Genomic DNA, 17,838 nt, shown 5'->3' on the forward strand with positions numbered 1-17,838 from the left:
AAACCGAAAAGCGGGAGAGAAAAAAAAAAATACATGGCAGATGCTAGCAGGACTCACACTCTGAGGGTTTCGTGCAATCTTAACTATGTATGTAAATAATAATAATAACTATATCGTGTGGCGCAATGATGCGGTGCAAGCTGCACTATGGCGACCACTATGGTGACTTGCATGTCTGTAACATACCTCAGCTTTCTGGGGAAACGGGAACTAGTTCAGGGCGGAATCCGAAACAAGTGTTATTTCTGGCGATTCCTCACATAGTTGAGAGGTGAAGGCTAGGTTAAAATGTAGACTGAAAAATCCGTGGTCCGACCGAGATTCGATTTCGCGACTTCTCAATTTCCAGCCATGCGTTTTACATCTTTTTTCCCTTCATTCTGTTCGTCATTGTTCTCATCATTAGGTCTTGACGGCGTCACGTGACAACCCTTCAGTTTCATCGTTGAATACTTCACTCAGATTTTTTTTTATTATAGACGACAACCAGCCCTCTCACCGAACATGTTGAGCTACTTTACCGGCTCCTCTAGACCACCTGGCTCGATATGTATGTAGATTGGTCATTTAACGGTTTTGATGGGTAAGTTTGCGATTATCAACGTATGTAGTAGCATAAATGGCCGTACCTTTTGACTGTATTCACTTAAAACCTTCTATTATTTAAATCACCAAGGGACTCTAGACCTTAGTGTTTGACATAAATTTCAGCTTGATACCTCATCTGTTCCTAAGAAAAAGGATTCTTAACATACGAACAGACAGACTACAACAAAGTGATTCTACAAGAGTTCCGTTTTTGCCTATTGAAGTACGGAAAGTACAGTAGCCTAATGACAGTTCAAATCAGCATACTGAACTGGGAATTTAAACTCTTTAACACTTCACTTCGGGCCCAATGCATTTCACTGAGTTATTGGTTCAAATGGCTCTGAGCTCTATGGGGCCTAACTTCTAAGGTCATCAGTCCCCTAGAACTTAGAACTACTTAAACCTAACTAACCTAAGGACATCACACACATCCATGCCCGAGGCAGGGTTCGAACCTGCGACCGTAGCGGTCGCGCGGTTCCAGACTGTAGCGCCTAGAACCGCTCGGCCACCCCGGCCGACTCACTGACTTATTCAATTGCGCTAAATGGTCCGATTTAATGCTTTAATTTTTAGTAACCATCCCCATTATCTAAACTCCACTTACATAGCGAACGACTTAAAGCAGTGGTTAAGACGCTAGACTCTAATTCCAGAAGGGTGCGCTCGCATATCCGTCTGGCATCCACATTGAAGTGGACGTGAACAGGGACGCGCCTGAAGTACCTTCTCCGTCGATGTCCATCCCGAACTTCATCCCCCTCTTTAATGATCTCCACGTCGACGGGACGTTAAACTCTCATGTTCTTTACCTGCTTACACTGATAGACCAGCGCTGCCCGAAACAACAGGAATGGTGGCGAATAGTTTAGGTGCAATCTAGTACACGTACAGAGAAACAAATGATTACAATTTCAGAAAAACTGGATGATTTATTGAGGAGAAAGAGTTACAAATTGAGCAAGTAAATAACGCGTTGGTCTTCCTCTGGCGCTTAAGTATGCTTATATTCGGCTTCGCATTGATTGATAGAGCTGTTTGATGTCCTGAGTGATATCGTGGCAAAGTCTGTCCAATTGTTACGATAGATCGTCACAATTCCGAAATGGTTGGAGGGACCAGCTCATAATGCTCCAGACGTTCTCATTTAGGAACAGATCCGGCAACCTTGCTGGCTAAGGTAGGATTTGGCAAGCACGAAGACAAATAGCGGTAACTCGCCATTGCGGGCTGGCATTAACTTGCTGAAATTTAAGCCCAGGACGGTCTGTCATGAAGGGCAACATAACGAGGCGTAGAGTATTGTCGACGTATCGCTGCCCAGTAAGAGTGCGCGATTGACAACCAAAGGGGCCCTCATATGAAATACAATGGCACCTCAGACAGTCATTCCCAGTTATCGGGCTGTATGGTTGGTAACAATCAGGATGGTATGCCACCGCTAGCCGGCGCGTCTCTTCAGACATCTTCGCTTGTCTTAAGGGCCTCGAATCTCACTGAATGGAGTAGAACTGTCTTCAGTGATGAGTCCCGCTTCGAACTGAGCCCCGTTGATCAGTGAAGACGTGTCTGGAGGAGCCCAGGTCGGCACAGGGATACCAACCTAACTGTCATACATCATAATACCTGACAACCATGAGTAATGCTCTGAGGCGATATTTCATTTCGTAACAGGACCCATTTTGTTGTCATCCGCGGCAGCCTTACGGCACACCGGTACATCGATGATATTCTACGCCCAGTTCTTTTTTTTTTTTTTTTTTTGCCATATTATGACAAGCCATCCTGGGCTTACATTTCAGCAAGATAATACCCACCCGCACACGGCGAGAATTTCTACTGCCTGACTCCGTGCTTGCCAAGTCCTACCTTCGCCACCAGTGTCGCCGGATCTCTCCCCAACTGAGAATGTTCGGAGCATTAGGGCTAAGACGTCCATCAAGTTGGTGATTTGACAATCTAACGCGCCAATTGAACATAATTTGGCCCTATATCCCTCTTGAGGACATCTAACAACGCTGTCAACCAATGCGAAGTCGAATAACTGCTTTCACAAGGACCAGAAGCGGACCAAAGCTTTATTGACTTACTCAGTTTGTGAAGCTCTTTCTCCTGATTAAATCAACAAATTTTTCGGAAACTGTAATCATTTGTTCATCTGTACATTAACATCACATAAACCGATTTCTGTCCCATTCGGATAATTCCTTCATGATGGGTCGTTTTTCCCCTTGGATTATCTAGTAATGTGCTGCTTGAAAAAACAATACGCCACGAACATCATTTGGTTTCCTTGCACACTGCACATGAAGTATTGAGAAGTCTAAACAAACGGGTTTAAATACCTGGGAGTGTGATTGGAACCTAATCATTCCGAAAGAACAGCATTATCAATTTGAATAAAGAGCTTGGACAGGCATGTCAACTGACCAGCAGCATCTTTAACGAAACATGAAGCACTACCAGTTATCCGCCCTATATACTTCAGAGTGTTTGGTTCTCAACTGGAAGGCTCTCAAAACTAGAAATCCAGGAAAGGAATATAGTGCTGAAGATATTGGGACCAGTCGAAGGGCCGGCCGCGGTGGTCTAGCGGTTCTAGGCGCGCAGTCCGGAACCGCGCGACTGCTACGGTCGCAGGTTCGAATCCTGCCTCGGGCATGGATGTGTGTGATGTCCTTAGGTTAGTTAGGTTTAAGTAGTTCTAAGTTCTAGGGGACTGATGACCACAGCAGTTGAGTCCCATAGTGCTCAGAGCCATTTGAACCATTTGAACCAGTCGAAGGAGGTAACAAATATAAAGACCACGGACGTGATTAGGAAGAGACCTCTATCCTTGTACGGACATACTCACAAGACGCATCCTAGACGGCTGACCAGTCAGCTTATCGACTGGAAGGAACAACGCATCTAGACCATGCGCACTGTTGGACGGACGTCAAAACCAACTCCAAACACAAAAGTTGAAAATGTAGTGGTCCTTAGCCGGTCTACACGAAAGAAGAAGAAAAAAAATGGTGTGCGCTTTTGAGAAAATAATAGACGCAGTTACAGCTCTTATGTACGATAATGGTTACGTGAGCTCACGAAACTTTTCCTCCCTCTGTATTCGTGGAGCTCAGTTATCTGTTTTAATACTATCACGATGATTTATGGACAAGCTATCCCTCCAAAAAGCAGTTACCTGCCAGACTAGCCCCTCTTATCACTAGATGGTGACAAAAGACAGAGGACGGCGCGATCAGGATCCGCTGAGGCCGGATGAGCGCCTCGCGGTTCTGCGAAATGGCCCGCGTGCTCCATCCATCCGTCGTGTTTCGCCTCAGCCCCCCTACCCCCCCCCCCTCCCATCCCATCCCCTTTCCTCCGCTGAGCCGCTAATTTGCACACAGATTGGCGCTCATACAATGGGCCCGCAACGTCTTAACGACTTCCGGAGCAGGCGCGCGTTGTGCTTTAGCAGCCTGCAATCCTCTCGTCCCGTCCTACACTGCGATTCGTCTTGAGCACCAGGTGCCAATCACAGCTCCATCACTTTTACTGAGCCGTATTTATGGCCTAAAATAAACTGAAATAGACTGATTTTAGCGTCCAGATGACAAGGAAGTCATTCAATACACGGCACCAGCCTAGGCAATAACAGGTCAGAAAGTGTAATGTTCGTGGACTTTTCGATGGAACCACTCCGGCATTTTTCCTACTTAATTTTCCAAATAATTCTAGCTACCATCACCAGCAGCATCAGCCGTTTGATATTCTCTGATATATAAAGCTCTTCTAGAATTTTCCGTGTATTACGTTCTTTGTCCATATTGCCCGTATTGCTACTGCCAGTCATCTGACAAAAGTTCGTCGTCTCGATCTTTCTTTTGATTCCAGGTAAAGTTCTCCTTGATGCGTCTTCCATCCTTATATCAGGCTACATGTTCCACACAGTAGTAGAGCTCCAGGTCACAGAAACTGACAACTAACGAGAGAGCACTGTGCTTACACCATACCTATCCATACAGCACGCAGTGACTTCTTGGCTTATTGGCTGAGGAAGACACCGTGGTCTGTCAGAACCCCTGGGCTCGGCATGGCCTGTGGACGGAGTTCACGCTTATGTTTCACGAGTTTACAGATCCCACACAACTCTATTTCATTCACCTTGCACGCTTATTTACGTTTTCCATTGCAGACTTCTCTTTGGTTTCACAAGCTGCGACGTCGTCGCGAAAACACACAGTGACCCGTATATGTAAAAAGTTTCCTTTAATTTACGTCTATGGTCACAATCTTTTCTGTTTAACAGATTACCGGTTCCGGTCTTTAATGACCATCATCAGATCTGTCTCATAAAATCAAGTGCATTAGGATTTTGATTTTATGAGACTGATCTGATAATGGTCATTACAGACCGAAACCGGTAATCTGTTAAACAGAAAAGATTGTGACCATAGACGTAAATTAAAGGAAACTTCCCTTTGGTTGTTTATCTCCTCTCCCAGCAACACACCATCGAAAAAAATCTTAACACCGAGAAGAAGTGCGAGGTAAACGGAAGTTGTTAGGCGTATTTCTACATGTGAATGATGACGCCTATTCATAAAAATGGCTCTAAGCACTATGGGACTAAACGTCTGAGGTCATCAGTCCCCTAGACTTAGAACTACTTAAACCTAACTAACCTAAGGACAGCATACACATCCATGCCCGAGACGCTTATTCATATTTCGCGCCAGCTGCATAAGAGTGGCGCTAATAGCAGAGCTATGAGGATGAAAATCAGGTTTACTTTAAATAAACTGCAGTAGCTATGCAGAGACCAAGAGGCTTGTACAGGGTAGGAATGGGCAAAATCGACCACTTGAAATAGATACCGGTATTTGAATTCGGAATAACCGGTATTTTCGGAATAACCGGTATTTTGGTTATCTGTTTGGTCTCGGTTGTGACACTTCTTTCATTTTTTTGCTAATAACTAAGAAAACGCCATATTTTTCATAGCACCAGTGCTAAAATTTTTGGTCTTTAAATAACGTTTATTCACAAAATTTTCATTGATTTAAAATACTGCGTTGTTACAGAAAATGGTGAATAGATCAGTGCAGTGTTAATAAAACTGCTTACGGTTAGAAACCAGCGATACTCACTTACATAAGGATGAGCACAGCTTCGCTGAAACAATAATGTATCCGTTGCCTTGTGATGTGGCCCATCAGAAGTAACGAATGTACGTGCAGTGTGCAAGATTTCCCCCGTCTGGTCTATACGATAGTTTCCTGCTGTTGTCCTCAGACATTAGTTGTAATGCAGACTGGAACCTTCCCTAGTTTGGAAGTATGTTTCCAAATGCAGTATCAGTGAAGTAAAATGCTCTATTTACTTTAAAAGGGAAAACGAACTTGCGACAGCCGGCCAGGGTGGCCGAGCGGTTCTAGGCGCGGCAGTCTGGAACCGCGCGACCGCTACGGTCGCATGTGGAATCCTGCCACGGGCAAGGATGTGTGAGATATCCTTACGTTAGTTAGGTTTAAGTAGTTCTATGTTCTAGGGGACTGATGACCTCAGATGTTAAGTCTGATAGTGCTTAGAGCTATATATATATATATATATACACTCCAGGAAATTGAAATAAGAACACCGTGAATTCATTGTCCCAGGAAGAGGAAACTTTATTGACACATTCCTGGGGTCAGATACATCACATGATCACACTGACAGAACCACAGGCACATAGACACAGGCAACAGAGCATGCACAATGTCGGCACTAGTACAGTGTATATCCACCTTTCGCAGCAATGCAGGCTGCTATTCTCCCATGGAGACGATCGTAGAGATGCTGGATGTAGTCCTGTGGAACGGCTTGCCATGCCATTTCCACCTGGCGCCTCAGTTGGACCAGCGTTCGTGCTGGACGTGCAGACCGCGTGAGACGACGCTTCATCCAGTCCCAAACATGCTCAATGGGGGACAGATCCGGAGATCTTGCTGGCCAGGGTAGTTGACTTACACCTTCTAGAGCACGTTGGGTGGCACGGGATACATGCGGACGTGCATTGTCCTGTTGGAACAGCAAGTTCCCTTGCCGGTCTAGGAATGGTAGAACGATGGGTTCGATGACGGTTTGGATGTACCGTGCACTATTCAGTGTCCCCTCGACGATCACCAGTGGTGCACGGCCAGTGTAGGAGATCGCTCCCCACACCATGATGCCGGGTGTTGGCCCTGTGTGCCTCGGTCATATGCAGTCCTCATTGTGGCGCTCACCTGCACGGCGCCAAACACGCATACGACCATCATTGGCACCAAGGCAGAAGCGACTCTCATCGCTGAAGACGACACGTCTCCATTCGTCCCTCCATTCACGCCTGTCGCGACACCACTGGAGGCGGGCTGCACGATGTTGGGGCGTGAGCGGAAGACGGCCTAACGGTGTGCGGGACCGTAGCCCAGCTTCATGGAGACGGTTGCGAATGGTCCTCGCCGATACCCCAGGAGCAACAGTGTCCCTAATTTGCTGGGAAGTGGCGGTGCGGTCCCCTACGGCACTGCGTAGGATCCTACGGTCTTGGCGCGCATCCGTGCGTCGCTGCGGTCCGGTCCCAGGTCGACGGGCACGTGCACATTTCGCCGACCACTGGCGACAACATCGATGTACTGTGGAGACCTCACGCCCCACGTGTTGAGCAATTCGGCGGTACGTCCACCCGGCCTCCCGCATGCCCACTATACGCCCTCGCTCAAAGTCCGTCAACTGCACATACGGTTCACGTCCACGCTGTCGCGGCATGCTACCAGTGTTAAAGACTGCGATGGAGCTCCGTATGCCACGGCAAACTGGCTGACACTGACGGCGGCGGTGCACAAATGCTGCGCAGCTAGCGCCATTCGACGGCCAACACCGCGGTTCCTGGTGTGTCCGCTGTGCCGTGCGTGTGATCATTGCTTGTACAGCCCTCTCGCAGTGTCCGGAGCAAGTATGGTTGGTCTGACACACCGGTGTCAATGTGTTCTTTTTTCCATTTCCAGGAGTATATATATATATATATATATATATATATATATATTGTACATGTGACATAATGTAAGGACAAAACATCCACAGTGTCCCTTAATTGATATGCCCATAATTTTATTTAGGTTCTATAAATTTAGGATAATAACTGAATCCTTAATTTTGTGGTTGCTTCAGGATGAAAAAATGAAACTACCCAAAAGTGAAGGTGCAGGGAAGTTCTCAGTTTGTGGCCTTTCACCCTTGCCTTCACCCGAACGTCTTCCACATCTTCGCCGTCTTTACTGGAGATACTGAGACCGATTTCTGCCATAGCTGCTATCTCATCTTGATCGAGATCTCCTACTCCTTCGCGTTCATTAGAATTTTTCAATCTTTGCTCGAAGGCTTACGTTTATTATTGCAAATAACAGCAATAAACAAACCGAAAATCTGGTATTTCAAGCGGTTTTAACGTTCAGGTTAATCTGGAGACTGAAAACCGGTTTTTTAATTATAACCACCATCCCAAGAACAGGTGGACTAGCATAGAGAGCTGCATCAAACCAGCTGGAGACGAAAAGTCCAGTATAACTGAAAACCGTGTTTCTAGCTATAACCACCATCCCTAGAAGAGGTGGACTAGCATAGAGCCGGCCGGTGTGGCTGAGCGGTTCTAGCCGCTTCAGTCTGGAACCGCGCGACCGCTATGGTCTCAGGTTCGAATCCTGCCTCGGGCATGGATGTGTGTGATGTCCTTAGGTTAGTTAGGTTTAAGTAGTTCTAAGTTCTGGAGGACTGATGACCTCAGATGTGAAGTCCCATAGTGCTCAGAGCCATTTTTGAACTAGCATAGAGAGCTGCATCGAACCAGTCCTCGCACTGAAGATCACAACAATAACAACGACGACGATGACGGCGTCTCTAAGACGACGAGGACGAAGTACCGCACTGCGATTGCATTGTGTGAATATTTAAGTGACGCCATGTTCATCAAAAGTGGATGAAACAACTTCAGAATTGCACACATGGATTACAACAGTAACGGAGCATTCATAGCTACTGTTTCTCTGCGCTGCCCGCTAGCAAACAGGACAGCAGTGTTTTTGCTAGCGACTAGGTCGCAGCTGTTTACGGAACGTTTGGTTTTTCCTCCTCCCTCCACTCCGCTCTTACTCAGAAGAGTGAGGAAGCGATGTGTCAGCGGTTGCCCTCATTGCGTGCGATTCACCGCGTTCTGGGCACACGTTTTGCAACACTGGCGGCGCCCAGTTGTCTGCAACACACGGCAAGCCTACTTTTCTTTCTCTATGTTTTCTTTCCTCGCTATGTCACGCGGCTTTTTTCCCTGGTAGCGCGGAGACGTAACGAATGCTCTCCGCGTTTTGATTACCGACGTACGTTTTAATCGGAGAAGTAACGGTAAATACTTCTGACAGATGCGGCGGCGGGGCGTTTGATCTGTCCTAACGAACTCATAAATGTTTTTCAATTGGATTCAGTCACATGTCATATCTAGAGGTTACTCATCCCACGTACGTCTCCGTCACGCGACAACTGTGACAAGTTAATATGTAAATCTGACATATATTATTAACGCGGCAGCTTGTGTGTGTGTGTGTGTGTGTGTGTGTGTGTGTGTGTGTGTGTGTGTGTGTTATTCCTTTACGCTGAAACGACTGGACGGATTTCGATAACATACGAAATGGAGATAGCTTTCACCCTGAATTACCTGTATTAACACATAGGTTATCTTATAGATACCTGCTTATCAAAGGGATTGGTGTGAGTGTGAAAAAGAAGTGTCTAACGGTTGTAGGCGCTCAGTCCGGAACCGCGCGACTGCTACGGTCGCAGGTTCGAATCCTGCCTCGGGCATGGATGTGTGTGATGTTCTTAGGTTAGTTAGGTTTAAGTAGTTCTAAGTTCTAAGGGACTGATGACCACAGATGTTAAGTCCCATAGTGCTCAGAGTCATTTGAACCATTTTTTTGAAAAAGAAGTATAGCCACAACGCACCGAATGCCCATACTTCAGTCATCGAGTATTTTAGAATGAGAGGGCATAGTGACTTCCAACAAACTTTACACATAATATCAAATCTTTATGCAACTCTTCCTCGCTGACAGCCCCAATAAAATGACAAAAGGAAAAAAAAAATTATCGCTCACTGCATTTTCACTGTTCATGCAGTAAAATTATTGCATGAGGCATCACGTTTTCATTTATTACTTCTTTACAAAAAAATGGTTCAAATGCCTCTGAGCACTATGGGACTTAACTTCTCAGGTCATCAGTCCCCTAGAACTTAGAACTACTTAAACCTAACTAACATAAGGCCGTCACGCACATCCATGCCCGAGGCTGGATTCGAATCTGCGACCGTAGCGGCCGCGCGGTTCCAGACTGTAGCGCCTAGAACCGCTCGGCCACCACGGTCGGCTACTTCTTTACAACTAACTGTATTAGCGACACTTTTCAAACAGTATTCACATGCAACAATGAATGCACCAGCAATCCTTTCGGGGTACAAGGTGGCGCTGCACGAAACACTTCTGTTCCTAATGTAACGTTTCGTCCAGAACTGCGGTCGACATCTTCAGAGGCGTTGCTCCTCCGTTGAGTCTTGCCGGCAAGATCTTCTACCAGCAGCAATGTCATACGGTTGTGAAAGCCTTAATACTATGAGCCAGCAAAATTATATCGTTGTACAACACACATTTCAGAAGATATGACGTCAGCAAACACTGAGATGCGCCAAAACTGCCGTATCATGTGTGACGTTTAAATTTCTTACTTCTTTGCTGCTAACTCTTATCGCAACACATTTCGCAGACAATGGAAACACATGCCACCGAATGTACTACAAAAAAATATAATTTTATGACACATAGTTCATGAGAGGACATCAAATAGCGAGATGCGTGAAAATGAAACTGTAGGGCGAAATTCGCTAGACGTAGGTGAAATTGGGTACAAAGTCGCGCGAAACATGATAAACACGTATGAAATATATTTTACGTGTGCGTCTGCGGGTAAAAAGCTCATTGTAAACCCTGGAGAGACTTTAAGCAAAACTGGTACACATAGTAGTTACAACCTGGAAAGATGGGGGTAAGAACCACCAGCCTCCTACTGGGGTGGGAGCAAAAAGGGGGGGGGGGGAGAAGGATATGTGTGGACAGAGAGGGGGGAGGAACAGATGGGCAGAGTGAGGGGGAAGGAGAAAATGGACTACTAGAAGATTGGAATAAATACATACCTTGGCATTCTTTTTTATAAGTAACTGTTTTTAGGTGGTACCACAGCGGAACAGAGCTAGTGAATCTTTAAAAGCGAAGAAGCAAAAAATAAAAGTAGATGTAAGGCTGATTAAACTCGTTGCTACCATGCCCGCCCGGCTAGCCACGCGATCTAACGCGCAGCTTCCCGAGCGGGAAGGCGTGCCGGTCCCCAGCACGAATCCGTCCGGCGGATTAGTGTCGAGGTAGGCGGATTAGTGTCGAGGTACGGTCTGTCGGCCAGGCTGTGGTTGGATTTTAGGGCGGTTTTCCATCTACCTCGGTGAATGCGGGCTAGTTCCCATTATTCCCCCTCAGTTACACTATGTCGGCGATTGCTTCGCAAACACCGTTCCACGTACACTTACACCAAAATTATTCTACCACGCAAACTGGGGGGCCAAACCGCACAATAACCCTGGTTTCGGTGTGGGGCGGCGGTGGGGTGGGTGGACTGCTGTGGCCTGTTGTGGGGTTGTGGACCACTGGGGGCTACGGCGGGACGAAGCCTCTCCGTCGTTTCTAGGTTCCCAGTTTAATAAATACATACATACATACATACATTGCTACCATTATTTTGTTTCTACATTTACGAAAAGTGGATGGAAGCCCGAAGAGGATGCAGTAAGGAGGGGCATCCGATCAGCACACCGCTCTCTCGGCCGTTTTGCCGACTTTCCAGACCGTGGAGACGTTAAGTCTGAATCAAGTAGCTCCTCAACCGTGATCACGAGGGTAAACGGGTCTAGTATCAGTCATCCCATCAAGAAAAAATCCTTGGCAGTAGGCCTAGCGAGAATCGAAACAGTGTTCTTCGCTTGGCAGCCATGTTCGCTGATCAACGTTACACGAATATCGTCAAATACAGAAAAGTGTAGGTATTTTAACACTAAAATCGTGAAATGCAGAACCGTACAAAAAGAGAATTAATAAATCTCGGATAGACATCAACAGCATGCTTCATACATTGAAGATAGCAGAAGCAGTGCGGCGTCGAGATAGAATTCTTTACAACATCTGTTCAACAGAAACAAATGTAGGCGTGGAATCATGAATCACGCCCCCAAAGTTGCAGCTCCAGAGCGTGGTATTTTATGATAATAAAAGGTGGAAAACTTGAAGAAAGAGACAAGAGAATCTGATATATAGCGCTACTGAAAGCAACGTAATGTAGCCGTCAAGGCTGTTAGAAGAGGACACAAGCTTTTATTTGACAAAAAAAATCTATTGTGGTCCTCTTTAAGAAATCGTTGTGGCAGTCGCTTAAAGTGATTTAAGAACTGCACGGGCAGTAAAATCTGGTCGACTGGACGGGAACATGACCTCGGTTCTGCCGAATACAACTACAATGGTTAGTCTCTGCGTCACCCAAGCCGAAACTGGCGGTGCTTTAGAAGAGCGTTAATATATGGTAAACTGTCCAATCACTGTCCAGTCGACTTTTGCAGCATTGACAGCTGCAAAACGTGCAGCAAGAGAGTCAATTAAGGTTCTGGAAGGTGTGTCTGTTGAGGATCCATGGTGCAAACAGCCCGCGTGAGGAAGTCACACAGATTCTTGATTGAGTTCGAATCCGGGAAGTTCGGTGGGTAGGGGAGTACACTGCGAGCTGTGTGACACGCTGCATTGTCCTGCCGGTAGATGCCATCGTGCCGAGGAAAAATAAACTGAATGTAGGGGTGGACGTGGTTCCCAAGACAGATGCAAAATGGTCTTGATCCATGGTGGCCTTCAGAATGACGAGAACGCCCAGGGAATGCCACGGAAACATTCCCCATACCATAAAGCTCACTCTTTGTTTGCTTTCGGATGTTTCATGCCGTACACGTCAATGGCCATGTGTCCGATGAAACATAAAATGTGATTCATATAATAAGGCCACCTGTCACATCCAGTGGCGGTACTGGCGTGCAAATTTCAGCCTTCGTAGCCACTGAACAGCATTCAGCACGTGTGCATGAACCAGGTGCCTGCTGCGAAGGCCGATGCTCAGCAAAAGTCGTTGAGAAGATACTGCTACTATCCCCTTGGTTCACCTGGGCGGTCAACTCCTCAACAGTTGCACGTCTATTCGCGCGTACACATCTCCGCAACCGTTGTTCAGCCCTATATCAATGGTCCGTGGTGCACCACAGTCGCCTCCGCGTGGGTTTCGGATACCGCCATTTTTCTGTACACGGTATACTTTAACCACATCGGCACGCGAACAGTTTACAGACTTAGCCATTTCGGAAATGCTTCCACCCTTTGCCCGAAAGCCAATGAACATGTCCTTCTGGACGTCAGATAAATCCCCCCCGTTTTCGCTTTACAACGACTGCACTGTTTTGCACGTCCCCCCGACACGCTTTATATACCGTCCATTGCTAGTGCTGCCACCTGCAATCTGAGAGTGGCATTACACGCTGATGCCGAACACAGGCGATGGTCACATTAGTGTCACTGGACCGTGTATAATGGACAAAATGAAGGCCGCTAAAGAACAAGGGAGGAAACAATAAGATGGAACAACGCTTATAAGATGGGACACACTACAGGTCATTGCTTTCGCATCGGGGAGCAGCCGGCGGCAGAGAGCAGATGAGGGGACAAGTGCTAAGCAGAATAATTGCAATATGCAGGGCCCGTTTAAGATCCAAGCGACGCTAGCGGCCGCTTAAAGCGGCAAGCTGAGAAGTGCGCCATGAAGCACAAGTGCAAGATTTGTACACAGTTTGTATCATAATTAGTAGCGAAAACTAAATACGAGGGAAAAGAGGGAACTAGCGGCGAGGGGGCGGGGGGGGGAGGGGGGAGAGGCAGATTAGCTCAACATAGAAACATACTGAGGCGGCAGCCTGCTAGGAAAATGGTTCAAATGGCTCGGAGCACTATGGGACTTAACTTCTGATGTCATCAGTCCCCTAGAACTGAGAACTACTTAAGCCTAACTAACCTAAGGACATCACACACATCCATGCCCGAGGCAGGATTCAAACCTGCGACCGTAGTGGTCGCGCCGTTCCAGACTGAAGCGCCTAGAACCGCTCGGCCACCCTGGACAGCGCCTACTAGCAATCTTCAATTTCGTCACGTTCCACTGCAAGTGAAAACGAATAGGAACAACGTAATGAGAAATAGTTCACTACATTATGACACACGACATCGTAATTCTAGACAGAATTGAATCAACCCGTCAGCGACTCTGCTCGCTTGGACTCTCGGTACTACTTCCGCATTTTCCGCCACCATCACACGTCGGGGAGCGGCCGTTCCATACTAACTGAGCCATCACTTCAGCATTGCTAATAAGACGGGTCTCTTTATTGCATACCCAGGGGCGCTTAATGCTGTCACAAGGGTCCGCATTAATGTACACGGTGTCGACTACACACTCACTACAACAGAGACGTTGCTACGTGTAGGCGGCAGGGAAATACGAGCATACAGATTTCGCGCACGGTTTCGCAGCTGTCTGCCAAAGCCTTCGTTCAACGATGGCTTTCAGGAAAAAAGGAGGGAGATGAACGTCCCGTCGATTAACGATGCTGTTCCAGATGAAATCCGAAACTGATGCAGGAACCATTGCACCGTCCACCGCAGGTGATTGAGGGAAACAAAGGGTGTCCTAGAACAAAGATGGCCAGACAGGATCTCAACTACTTTCCGCAGGGCACGAGTCCAGCCTCGTTACTACCACGTCAACTTGGTTGGTAACAAAGAGCAAAATTCATCGACCTTATCCGTGATCTACGTGTCAGAAGACAGTTGGTAAGCAGACACTTAAAGGCGAGTACATAAGCAGTGTCATGCATTCGTAGCGAGTTGGTAGAAGCCAGTTCGTACATGTTGGCCACTGATAGGATCGTGTATACCATCTCAGCGTAAGTGAAGGTTTGAAAATGGTGTACTGGGTCACCGGTACTGGCAAAAATATAATTAAATAACATTAAAACGGCGGCTGCAGATGTTTCATTTTATTACGTAAGTGAATAGCCTATGTCCCATGGACAATGGTTCACAAAGATGGACATACAAAAACTTCGTAGTGTAGATAGTGCTGTGTCAACTAGCTTGGGTTTAGACACCTCGAGTAGAAGCGGCGAGACAAATATTTTTGTAACCAATAGTCAGTATATGCAGGGAGTGGGGGAGGCGAGTTATGCGATACCGCTATAGAGCGACTAGTCGTCAATGTACCTCCGTGTGTCGTATTGTTAGTTGTTGAACTTCAGGAGAAGAACGGTGAGCAATGTATCGACACTTCGCTTCACTCCCACATACATAGTGAAATGAGAAACCACAAAGTAGCTCCTACTCGTAGTTCACCTTTCCTACGGCCATGCCACACATCGCAAGAAGTGTACCATTTGTGCCAGAATGCAACAAACGTACGAATACTTCACTAGAGTTTGACTGTGCCGAACAAAAACTTGCATAGGGAGGCAAAGACACGTGATTGGATTTTCTGTGACCTCAGTGACAGATTACACAGTAGGTATGATTCTACTGTACAGTTGTAAGCCTGCTGGGGGAAGAAATTGCTGTATGGGTATTGAACCTTCAAAACAGGGGTTTATTACACTTTTAATGATGTTTAAAGTGCCCTTCGGCGGTAGAGCACCCTTACTTACACTGCAAAACGTATGACATACAATGCAGAGATTAACACATCAGGTACCTAATGGTTGGAAGACAGCGTTTGCCATTACGTTCGCTGGTCTCCGACAGCTTCAAGTATAAGGCAGTCCGTAAAATACAAATTGGTTAGTCCTCTAAATTGATTTAAGCAATGACTTTAGTGTCTAAGCATCATTCATATGCCCTCTCCAAGTTAGTGTGACATTCCCCGTCCTCCCTAAGAGAAGTTTCACAGATTGTGCAAATCCAAACGTAGTTAATACGATAGTCGGTCAGAATACCTTATTTTCCCTACTGATATGATTGTAGCAGGTTTTCCTGTCTTGGTTGGTTTTACATTTCCGGTCTCTGGCCAGGATGACAATTACATTTTTCTGCACCGTATTTCGACGACGGCCATTGCGTTTTTCAGCCAGTTCTGTCGTGTGATGAACTTTTGGATTCCAACTAGTCTAAGAAACGATCGCATGTAAGAAAGCGAGTGAGGATCGTAGTACATGGAGGTACTGCGTGTAAAAAATCTGGGACTTGAAAACTAGGACTTACAAGCACGTACGAACAGGTCGAGAAGTATAGAGATAATCGGAGAGATAATGTCATAAGAATGAGCGAAAATACAATGTTTCATGAAGTGTTTATTAACGAATCTGTCACATTTGCAGGACATACTTGGCGTCTTGTTTCGAACCACCTGGTCCATTCTCTTGGTTGCACTGGAAGTGCCTATCTTAATAACAAACATCGAAATGGCAATGCATGCGTTACACAGTAATGGCAGATGACTTTCGCAATCAAATGTGCCTACTTAGCAATTCAGACTCAAACTTACTTTGTAAAGCAGTTATTGCCATTTCGATGTTTGTCAGTAAGATCAGGCACTTTCCGTGCAACCTCACTAGGCCAGGCTTGAGCATGAACCAACTGGTTCGAAACTAGTTGCCAAATATACATATGGCCTGCAACTGTGACAGATTTGTTAATAAATGCTCCAAGAAATATGAGAAAGAGGTTGCTAGTCCTCTATCAACAAAATGCTGAAACAGTGAAATAGGATGCCAGCAACAGTAATCAATTGTCGGCCAATAGGAAAAAATAAACAGGTAGACCAAGTGAACTAGGTATATCAAGCAGTAATTAATCAACAACGGAAGCACTGAACAAGAGGACGTTGCAGGTAACTTCCTGACACATTTGTAAAGAGAATGAAGAAGAAAAGTAAAGCTTTCCGCCACCTGGAAGTACATCTTGAGGCACGGCACTTGAGAAGGGAAAAACAACTTGATGACAGCATCACACAGAGACGTGTTACCAGACACACAGTGGGACGTACCTTTAACAGTGGTCTGGCGGTGGTAAGGCTTGGCCCTGGGTCTCCGCAAGCTCGGCGCCGACGCCGGACCGAGGGGTTGCGCCTCCTCCTTCGCAGCCAGCTCTTCTTCCGCCCCCAGGCCTGCCTCCACGCCCTCGGCCGCCAGCGCTGCTACGACTCGGAAGCCAAACCGCCACAGCAAGCGCTCCCTCTCGGCTGCCAGCTGCTCCCGCAACAGCAGTTCTGCTGCGCCCGGGTCCGCCGGGCCGAACAGGCAGCGGGCGGCCCCACGGGCTCGCGCGACTTCCTTCTCGGCCGGCACGGCGCCCGGCAGCAGCAGGCACGTCTCCACCATCGCAGCTGAGGCCGTCAGCATCGCGCCAGCGTACGCGACACTCTGCCGGCACAGCTCTCTGCGCGAGCGGGCCTGCGGCGGCCCGGTCCCCCCCACACTAGCACCCTTCCCCCACCACTCCCGCGTGTAGCCAATCGGCAGCCGGCGGGATGGCCACGTGCCGCGTCCCAGGACACACGGCTGCTGCCGAGTGTTGCGCCTCTCTTGCGTTACGCTTTTTCCACTTCGTAATTTCCTGCTTTTTCCTGGTAACGAGATTTCCGTTTTCTACCGGGAAGCGAGCAAAGTCTCGGTTAAGTATTGTTCTACAAGGTAAACCGCCGTCCGCTAAAGTGAACGTCATCTGACAGGACAGTGAGTGCACGCAGCAGACGCCGCCACTTGCCATTTAAATACCTCCTATCAGCTGCGGGGCGGCGCCTCAGCAGACTACCCGATATTGCAGTTTAGACCGTGGAAGCGGAGACAGAGATATGGCGACCTCCGTGGCTTTGACCGAGTGTTACAACATCGTACAGAGATTTTCGAAGTTCGGTTACCACCTCGGAGGAGGGCGCGAGTCTTAAATACATCCGTACAGTGTGTGCGAGGCCCACGAGGAAGATAGCCGTGGCGCGTACGTCACAGCATGTGGCCTGCAGATATTACAGTGGTAGCAGCCGTCTCCGGCGAGGAGCGAATAACTATTTCAGACGAGTTTA

At 47.2% G+C, this 17,838-nt stretch overlaps 1 protein-coding gene across 1 annotated transcript in view; it reads right to left on the reverse strand.

The window, feature by feature from the left end:
- The window catches only part of LOC126199147 (uncharacterized), a 59,888-nt gene extending 42,710 nt beyond the window's left edge, over positions 1 to 17,178 (reverse strand). Inside the window, exon 1 of the mRNA XM_049935903.1 lies at positions 16,804 to 17,178. Coding sequence (XP_049791860.1) covers positions 16,804 to 17,158 — 355 coding nt within the window. The 5' untranslated portion in view covers positions 17,159 to 17,178. The remainder of the gene's footprint in view (positions 1 to 16,803) is intronic.
- Positions 17,179 to 17,838: the final 660 nt, after the last annotated feature.

The sequence above is a fragment of the Schistocerca nitens genome, chromosome 8, assembly GCF_023898315.1.
Source record: "Schistocerca nitens isolate TAMUIC-IGC-003100 chromosome 8, iqSchNite1.1, whole genome shotgun sequence".
Taxonomy (NCBI): Eukaryota; Metazoa; Arthropoda; class Insecta; order Orthoptera; family Acrididae; genus Schistocerca; species Schistocerca nitens.